Source organism: Alligator sinensis, unplaced genomic scaffold (assembly GCF_000455745.1).
Source record: "Alligator sinensis unplaced genomic scaffold, ASM45574v1 scaffold351_1, whole genome shotgun sequence".
NCBI classification, from domain to species: Eukaryota; Metazoa; Chordata; order Crocodylia; family Alligatoridae; genus Alligator; species Alligator sinensis.
The window spans coordinates 119,215-129,550 of NW_005842790.1; the positions used below are offsets into that span (position 1 = coordinate 119,215).

General features: G+C 40.6%; 1 protein-coding gene across 2 annotated transcripts in view; it reads right to left on the reverse strand.

Annotated features, from left to right (window-relative positions):
- The window catches only part of GLS (glutaminase), a 100,004-nt gene that overhangs the window by 40,905 nt on the left and 48,763 nt on the right, over nt 1-10,336 (reverse strand). For both annotated transcript variants that reach the window (XM_025191134.1, XM_025191135.1), the window contains exons 10-14: nt 8,903-8,969; nt 8,167-8,217; nt 5,462-5,638; nt 3,023-3,154; nt 461-553 (exon numbers count right to left, since the gene is read on the reverse strand). In XM_025191134.1, the coding sequence (XP_025046919.1) occupies nt 461-553; nt 3,023-3,154; nt 5,462-5,638; nt 8,167-8,217; nt 8,903-8,969 (520 nt within the window). The remainder of the gene's footprint in view (nt 1-460; nt 554-3,022; nt 3,155-5,461; nt 5,639-8,166; nt 8,218-8,902; nt 8,970-10,336) is intronic.

The following is a 10,336-nucleotide window of genomic DNA, read 5'->3' on the forward strand; positions in this document are numbered from 1 at the left end:
CCTCCCCTACACACAACACTGAGTGAACTGCCTCTGGAATACACTCTGTGTCCTCTGGTCTCAGTGACAACAATGTAAAAAACAGTGAACTTGCACATCATGCATAGCAGTGGATGACAGTAAGACTAGGCCAGTCAATCAAATATCAAGTACAAAGAAAGTACAACTGTAAAACTTATGGCTTTTAGTGAATATCATACATTCACTCTACCTAGGGTAAAGAAATGCTCAACTCTTCAGCAACTATAAATCTTATTCAAATTGTATTTATAATTATATAAACCCAGTCATAGATAGGACAAACATGCTTATAAATAGTGTGCTAGTGAACTAAACTGTTATATTTGCTTAAGCTTAAAGCAATAAATGTTATTGAGCAGTTTTATGCTTACAGATGAACCCTGCATTTTCCATCTAAAGACTACACAAAATATTTGGTCAAAAAACATATCTAGCTTACCCGCTGATCACCACCTTCTCTGCGAGGATCAAGTTTCTTTGCAAAGTGTCTCAGGTTATCATAGTTATGGAAATTGCACAAACCAACCAGATCCTGTAAAAGGAGAAACCTCATCTTTTATATACCTGACAACTTATTTTATTACATTTCACCCACAGCAGACATTACTAACTTTCAGTAATTGTTTCACCAAAAATGTTAGTAACTAAGTTTAACACTCATAAGAGTAGCCTCTGGTGGATTACACCATTTACAAAACAACCTTAAAACATTTTGTCTTTATTATAATATATGTATATCAAGTTTTAAACATATTTTTAGCAAACGCCTTCTAAAAACAAAATTATAATTGGTAGTAATTCGGTGCTCATGTATACAATTCTCTCATGCATCTACATGCAACTTTGTAATATATGCTTCAGAGTTGTCTACCGTAGCAACATTTCAGTGCTCTCAGCTTTTAAACAAGGAAGAATCAATGTAGTCACTGATTTTTAATTTAATTAAATAAAAATCCCTATGGGAAAATGCAATTACAAGTACTATTGGCATGTAGCTTTTCTTTGCTGTTTTTATAGACATTTGACACATTTTGTCAATATGTGAAGACTGCCAGTTTATCAGTTATTAGATCTCTCATTAGATTCCTCTGTTTACCTAGTAAGTCTGAAATTCAATCATAAGATATGGCTTTTTGATACATGACTTAAAAATGTACTTGGATTAGAATTAACAATATTCTTAATTAATGTAATGAAAAAAAGGGTTATGCAGCTGATTTCAAAATCATGTTAACATAGCATTTATGAAAGTCCTCCAGTAAGTAACACATACAAAGCCAAAAGGTGTGACTACAACTCATGTAGACAAAGATTTCAACCAGCTCACCACAGGCTAGCTGTCTAGATATTCATCCAGGGACCTTGGTGGGTTTTGCAGCCCCCGCTGAGCCCTGTGCTGATAAAGCTATCATGCTATTGGTAGCGCAGCTTGCTATTTGAAAGCTAGCTTGAGCATAGCTACACAAACTGCAGTCACACCTTTGACTTTGTATGTATTATTCACTGAAAGACTTTTTATAAATGCCACGTACTTCTGACACACTGGCATGGCAATAACTGGATTGAATACTTTCACTGCTGATAAAATAAGAATGGTGTTATATTGGCCAAAGTTACACTTCTATATAGAGAAAAACTCAAGCCCTGTGCACTAAGACTGGGTGCTAGGAGTCCAGCACCACCTCCCCCTAACCCAAGTGCTGGGACTGGCGCCCAGTACCACCCCACTGACCCCTCCACCCCGAAATGGGATTGGGCCTTCAAGCCCAGCACCACCCCTGCCCAGCTCCGACTGCTGGGATCAGGTATCCAATCCAGTGCACAGGGCCCAGGCTCCCTATGGATCAGGAAATTTGGCAGCAAGAGAGCAGTGACATTGCTCCCCACCACCAAATTTCTAAACCCATGGGGAGCCCCATGGGCTGGATGACATGGTGCTGCAGCTGGATCTGGCCTGTGGGCCAAGGGCCGAGTGACCCTGGCTTAAAAATCATATCTTTTAAATGCCTGCAAAGTCTGGAACTAAATTTTATTTTGAATTAAACTTGCAAAAAAAGGGAGAAAATAAGCCTGATGGGCCTAGAGCAGGGGCCAGCAACTTTTTGCAGCAGGGGCCTACTTCAGTACAGCTTAAGGTGAAATTAAACATTATACTTAGACCATGATAAATCTGTGAAATGTTAAGCAGCGTTAAAGTTAAAATGTGCTGTGAGCAGTCCCACACTAAGGGTTACTACTGCTTCTTGCCTGCATAGGTCTGACTTGCCACTACAGAAATGGCAAGCAGGGGAATTGCTAACAGCTAGGACATCTGGGCTCTCCCTGCTCTGGAGAAAATGTAATGAAAATTAAATCCGCCATTATACAATTTCTCCTACATACCTCCCCAGATGTGTCTTGCGTACCCCCCAGGGTATACATATCAGTTTGGGAACTCCTGGTCTAAGTCAAAGGTTGGCAACCCCTGGCACGTGCGCCAGAGCGTGACAAAGGTATTCTGCTTGGCACATGAGTCTTGGGGCAGATGATGAGGATGCTGTGTTGCTACAACAAGGATCAAGCCCCTCGTGGCTTCCCCGCCGCTCACTACTGGCATGCCAACATCTTGCAAGTCAAGGTTGGGGTGTTTTTGGCACTCTGCCCAAAACCATTGCTGACCCCTGGTCTAAACATAACATCTAACTTTGCCCTTAGCATCTAGCACGAGCCATCTCCAAGCCAGTCCTGAACCACCAGAACCAGAGCTACCGCTCCCCACTGCAGTACCACTGCCACCACTTCTCCCTGATGCCCAAGTGAAGCCCCCTACAGCTGAAATTCTGCTAAAGCTCCAGCAGAGTTGCGGACCACATAAAAGGATCCCTAGGCCAGATCCAGCCTGCAGGCTGTATGTTGCTGAATCCTGGTCTAGGAGGTCAAAGGAACATAAAATCAAACCAGAGTGAACTTAAATAATTTCAATAAATATTAGTTTGGGAGGGGGGGGGGGAGCTTTGCTTACATGACAAAAATGAATCCCTTTAACACTGTTTCCCATCTTGTCCAAAGGAGGTGACCAGCACATCAGGCCCATTACATTAGGAACAACCAAAATAATACCACCTGCAACTCCAGATTTTGCAGGGAGACCAACCTATAGGTAATTGAAAGAATTAGTGTGCTCTGTTAACATTTCTATCTTTCATATTATAACACTTAGCACTTTCATACACCACCATTATATAGCACTTATAAACTAGAAGTCATGAAGAATTTTGCAAATGGGTTACCATTATCAACTTCATTTGACACAGACAATTTAAGGTACAGAGCAGTTACTTCCCTAGAGTTAGAGAGCCAGTCAGTGGTAGAGCACAGAATATAACCAGGTCTGTGTAATACAGCAGAAAGGTGGCAACGCATAGCTACTGTATATACTCAAATACAAGGTGAGATCCCCCCCGCCATCAATGGGGGGAAAAAACTTCTTGTTTTATATTCACATACAAAGCAGGAGGAGGAGCAAGCGGCTGGCTTCAGCTCTGACTGTGGTCCCGAGCCCAAGTCGGGGCCAGAGTCAGGCCCACAGCCTCCTGCCCCTCCCTCCGCTTCCCCTATACAACTTCTGCTCTCCTACTTTCCCTCCCCATTACTGCCAGGCACAGCCTGGCTCCAGCTCAGGCTGGGGTCTCTCCCAGGCACATAGCACATGGAAACTTCTTCCCCTGCCTGGCCAATCAGCAGTGCCAAAGTTGCTGCATTGCTAGCCCAGCCAATCAGCAACACTGCTGCATAGCCAGGCAGGTTTGAGCTTCCAGTGGCGTATGTGTGGTGGTGGTGGGGGAAGGAGAGGAGAGGGGAGTGGGAGTCGGGGTGCTCAAGACACCCTCCAATATTTAGATTCTTTACCTGGAAAATTATAACAAAAAATTATACATTTTCCCATATGTAGAATCTAATGGGGGGGGGGGGGTCATCTTACATTCAGGGTTTTTTATAGTTAAGTAAATACAGTATCTAACAAGTCATTCATGATTTCCAACAATGACATGCCAAAAAAATCATTATTAATGTACAATTAATATAAACCCTACCTTTAGCTGAAAAAGGTAAAATATGAGCATCAGAACAAAAATGGTTTGTACCTCAATTAACTGTGCATCTTAAGTCACGTCATCAAACATCAATTACACTAGTAAGTATTGTAAACTCAAGATTAAGAAGCTTTTAGGTCCCTCAAACCATCAGAATTAATTTTACCAAATGTATAAGCACGTAATGAAAAGACTGAAAGGGCTCAAAACGAAGGGCAAAAACAACTAAAGTGTAGTAACATTTCTAGTACTTGAAAACTTAAGCATGCAGAATGCACTGCATAAAGACATCGGAAGTATGTAACATGCTGTTCATTCTTTAATAAGACACTAGACCAGGCAATTTAAGACAGGCTAAATAGGACAGAGTAAATGCGTGTGTGCATGATTCTAATTTAGGTTGTGTACATGCATTCAAATAATCCGGGAGATGATTCTACCAGAGCTGTTCTCATGGTAGGAAAAAAAAAACCCTCGCCCAAAGCCACATGTATAAACATTCAAATGCTGAGGCCTAACAAGTGGAGAACTTACAAAGCTGACACTGTGGAGCCTGGGGAGGGGGTGGAAGTAGGGAGGGGTGGGACAGGTATGGACGGACAGACTGTGAACACATCTCAGCATGCTTTGCAGGTTCCTTTAATCTGCCTGGTAACAGATGGCAGCAGTGCATGGGGCAGCCCTGATTGGCTGACGCAGACTGCTCATTGTCAGCCTGTGTTTCCTTGCAGCACAATGTAAGGATTTGTGAGGGGGACATGTTCTGCCTCCTGCTGGGGCAGCAGTCTCCAGCAAACCACATAGTCTCACAGGGCGCATGCTGGAGGACTATGTTCTCTTCTGAGAGAAGCCACAGCATGGACAGACCATTCACTCTTATCAGGAGAAACTCTCCTGGCAGTGATTTAACTCTAGTTGTTCCCAGGTTATTTTTCTCTTTAAACAGCCATTTTAACCCTGGGAGAAAAAGCTTGAACATCTATATACTTGTGGTTTCTCTAGAGAGAGAGGCAACTCTCCCAGGAGGAAATGAATGTCTGTACAAGGCCTTAATTTTGGATTTTTTTCAGCTGATTGTTTCAATCTTATGCTTTTTCAATCTAGGCTACAATATTTAAAGATACCTCTTTAAAGTTAAATTTGTTTGCTCTCAAATTTAAACGTATCAATAAAAAGCATCTGCAATGCTTTATAATGATTAATTTGAGGGCTCTTAGATAACATACTTCCAAACAATGTTGTATTAAGTCTCTGAGCAATGAATAAGACAACTGAAGTACAGAACGATCAGTTTGGGATGTTTATTCAAAAAACAACATAAATCAGTTTTCTTTGCCAGATGCAATTAGCATACAAAAGTTACTTACATGGAAGGCAAACTGCCCTGAAAAGTCGTACATGCCACAAGAATGCATTAAACTCAGGGTATTGCGGACTGCTTCAGGACTCAGTACTCTTTCACCAGTGATTGGGCAAAAGCCACCATTAGCCAAAGTTGCTGCCATCACACTGGCTGATTCACAGGTCACTTCAATAGAACACAGCTTATAGAAGAGAAAATAATTTATATGCACATAAAATGTCTATATATCTACAGCATGCTAAAGGGCAGTGACCCAGTGTCTCCATACAAATGATGTTATAATAATTTAATAAAACAATTAATTCTCGTAAGTGGGGCTAGTAGAAGCTTCTAGTATTAAGAATGCCTGACACTTCTGGTGTAAGATCCTGTTTTCAGTCACTTACAACTTTGCCAGATTTTTACAGTCTGAGCTAAAGTTTCCGAGCTGGATGTCCAGCTTAGACTGATTTATTTATATAAATATGTATTTTTACAAAGAAAATCTTCGCCAGAACACTAGTCATTTCCAAAAACCAGGACAGGAAAAATGCATTCATTCATGATAAAAATATACACATATATTCTAACAATCTTTTCTTTTAAAACTTCCAAGCAACCTCATACTTTGTATAGCAGACCCAAAATTTAGCATGGGGTGGCCTCTCAGTTAGGTATGTAACTTGTCCATTTTAGGCCAAATTATAAGCTTTGAGAAGTTAAGGTTTGCAAACAGATACTTCATAGATTTTAGTAGCTTAAAGTCCCTGAGAATTCCACTCATATTAACACATTCAGCACAGGGATGAGCAGAACATCCTTTACAGGACAGACTGAAAGTACATGGTTGTTTCCTGTGCTTGTTATGACCCTTATTGTAACCAGGCAGCATGGAAGAAGAAAATGTTCTTCCAGGAGCAAGAACCAGGCTTGGACTTAATTCCTTAGTGGGAGAAGAAGGGGAAACTAGGATCAGGGAAACAACTGAGACAGGATGAGGAGCTGGGTATAGGTAAGAGAAATAGGCAAGAGAATATAAAAAGACAAATATGGAATAGAGGTGAAATACAAGGAGAGAAATGAGACAAGATGGACAAGAGACTGGGAGAAAAAAGCTAATAGGAAGGAGACTGGTACAGAAATCAGTGGGTAAGGGCATGTGACCAGAAATTCAGATAGGTGAGACTAGCATGAGGTATAGCGTCAGAGTCAAAGCCATTGCCCCCCACTCCACTGCCACCTGCCTCTCACTGCCTCTGCCCCCCGCTTACCTTCAGTCATGGCTCCAGTTCTGGCCACACTTGGACCTGAGGCATGGTTGCTCTGGCCCCAACTTGGTCAGGCAGCAGCAACGGTAGTGGCAGCAGCTTTTGTCCCAGCTCCAACCCAGGCACCACAACTTCTGCTGCCTGGCCAGGCAAGGGCCAGATCCACCATATGTTCCATGCCCCAAACCAGAACCGCAACTGAGGGTAAGCGGAAAAGGAGGATGGTGAGGCATGTAGGCAGCAGAGAGAACCTAAACAGAGGTCAAAGGAGGAATCAGGCTGCTTGACTCTCTCGCAACTTGTTCTCTCTCTCCCACCCCTGGTATTGCTTTCCATGCTGCATTGGTGGTAGGGGAAGTGGTGCAAATTTATGATTACCCTCCCATAATTAGATTCTATGTAGGAAAAATCATAACAATTTTATAAAATTCATCAGGTATAGAATCTAATTATTGAAGGCTTGTTCTAAAATTTTACATCATCTTGCATTCGGGTAAATATGGTGCTAATCTTTAAACTTTCAATAAATTATAATGGCAAGAATTTGGATGATACCTGAAAGACTGTCTATGTCCCAGACAGCTTTTATTAGACCAGCATATCGCCCAGAAAAATTAGTTCCTCTTGCATATTTCCTGGACCATCATGGCAACGACATTACTTCAACATTACCAATAAAATGTATGCACATTATTGTATACATACTATAATGGGATTGTATTCATACTATAAAGTTAAAGTTTCCCCTCCCAAAAGATGGCTAAGGATGACAGTATTCAACAAAGTGGGTTGTAGCCTAGAAATGGTGATGCCTTGCTGAACCAGGTAGTCCCTGAGGCAGTTATTCTCAACCAGGGTGCCTTGAGAAGGGTGCCTTTTAAGGGTGATGTGGGGGTGCCATACATTGTTAACACTGTTAGGTGTGCAAATATGATTCACAAGATAAACCCAGAGAGTTCAACATTACATTCTGACCTGCTGTGGTCTTTGAATTCTTTGCAACAGAAAAATTGCTCTATTTTTATGGAGTCAAAAAATGAGTGAAAACTAAAAGATGGTATTTTCTGAGGGGTGCTTTGAGTCTAAAAAGTTTGAAAAATGGCTGCTCTAATGTGTCACCCTCCCCTGCCTTCCATTATGTAATAATGAAGAAAGAGCAACAGAGAAGCCTAATAATTTGTCAAAACCCCTTATGAATAATGCAGATATCCTTAACTCAAACCACCATACATTCTCTTACTGAGTTTTTACAATCTACACAAGCAATGGAAACTTGTAAATCAGCAAAAACAGTTTTGATACTTCAAATACATTTGTTCATTCCCAAATAGCAAGCAGAGCAAACTTAAATTCAAGCTTAACTAAATGGCATTAATGACTCAGTTTATGCATGAATAATTCAGCTTGGGCTGCTTAAATCCAAGTCCACAAAAAGTATGCAAGATTACTTAGTAGGAATTACCTGGAAATAGAAGTCTAATATAGCAACCATATCTGTGCCTTCTGGAAAACACTGTGGAAAGTAGTAAAAGGAATCTTTTAAAAACATGTTGGCTTAACGAAAGTAATTACACACACACACAAACCACACACACACACAATATAATTGCATATACACACACACACACACACACACACACACACACTAAATAAAATTCAAGATCAAAAAGTCAAACTAAATTGCTGTCAATATGCAAAATGTCAAATTAAATTAAGTGTAATTAAATTTTAATTTTTTTAACTTTTAAAAATAAAAAAGTATTAACACTCCAGAATAAGAGAGGACTTCCAATTTAAAAAAAATACAAATATCATACAGCCAGCTACACTAGGCACTAAAACATCTTTGTGAAATGTTTGCAACGACTCTTTAACATTATATTGAAGCACTTAAAGTTGCACATACATTTTTTCAAATGTTGGTTTTGCTGCAAAAAATAAGTATTTAAAAAAAGTTTAAAGAACGTAGCTTTAGAATCATTAATCAAATTTGCAAAAATAAGGTGAAAGATGTTCTAGTAACTTTTTTGAATGTGTCTACATTTTTTGTAGCTTCACAAAACTTATTTGAGAAATACTGTAGGACTTGCGTAATGTTTTAAACATTGTCAGTAATATCAGTCTATACAACAGAGAAGAGCATAAGACTAAAAAATAATACAAGGCTTGTAAAGTTGATACACAAAAGATCCATAAACCTTTTTTTCTTTCAAGTAATAGCCTATTGCAAAATTTCTATCTCCACTCTCTCTTTCAGACTGGAACCTAAAAAATAAAAAAAATAAAAAAATTCAAACATTCTGGAACAGAGAAGCACAGTATAAAGTAATAAACCTGCATATAAAGACTCTATTGTTTCTCATGACTGCAAACCACCTAATAATAAACTTACAGAAACTATCATAGCAGGTCACAACAGTTTTCTACCTAGTCCAGTATCTCTCATCTCCAGCGGTGCACAGATATTTCAGAAATGCAAGAAATGACAGAGTAGATAACTATGAAATAAAATGTTCATAAGGGGAATTTCTTTCCCAAAAGTTAGCAGCTTATACTCTGAGGCAGAGCTGCCTGACTTCAAAGCAGCCAGGGGCCACATGCCCCATAAGACATGTCAGTGGGAGGTGTACCCCACAGGAGTAGCACTAGCAGGGGCCACAAGCCCCCAGGCTGCATGCCCTGTACCCACTGAGTTAGTCCAATAAAAGATATCAGATTCACCCAAGGAACCTTGTCTGCCTGTACCCACTGAGGCAGGTGGATGTTCCCCCATTCCACTGCACTACTTATACGCTTCCCTGCTGCTTAACTTCTCCCAGGACCCAGGAGGAGTGGAACCATGGGGAAAGGATCACACCAGTCTGGAGTAATCATAGGGGGCAGCTGCTCCCTCTCCCTGCCCCCTCCCTCTCTCCCCTCCAAATAGACAGGAAGGGGAGGGAAGGGGCAGCCCCAAGCTGCTCTCCACTGACTTCTGACACACCAGGGTCCCCAGAGCTTCTCAGCTCATGCTGGGGTCTCAAAAGCTTTTCAGACCAGAGACAGACTGAGAAATGGGCTTTGCCCTGCTGCTTCACTCTCCCAAGAACAGGAAGACTATAGCTTGCAGCCCAGACTTTCCCAGACCAGGATCACACCAGACTCAGAAAGGCACAAGGAACAGGGGCAAAAATTTCCACTGCTACAAATGAACAATGATGTGGCCTGCATATCTATTTTCTAAACAATTTTCGAATTCCATTTAACTCTCTACAGAGGTTACACTTATCCATACATACTAGAATTTTTCAAAGATTTCATGGGAGTTCAGCACCTAATTCTTTTAGCTACCATGATACCCCTTTGAAAATCCATGCTATAAATGTCCCCTTTTGAACCTCACTGTTTCACATTACATCGCTAAGTGCCAAAGAATAATGAAACTTGAAAAAGTTTTTCTACCTTTCAATTTCTTTTAATTTTCCCTTGCCCTTCTACTGTAAGAATGGATAAAAAGAGTCCTGATTTACTTTCTGTATACAACTCATCATTTGACATATCAAATCTTCCTAAACTAAACTAACCCAGATTTACAATCTCTCCTCAAAGTCTTTCCACAGCTATATCAATATTTTTTGCACCCGAGTCCATTC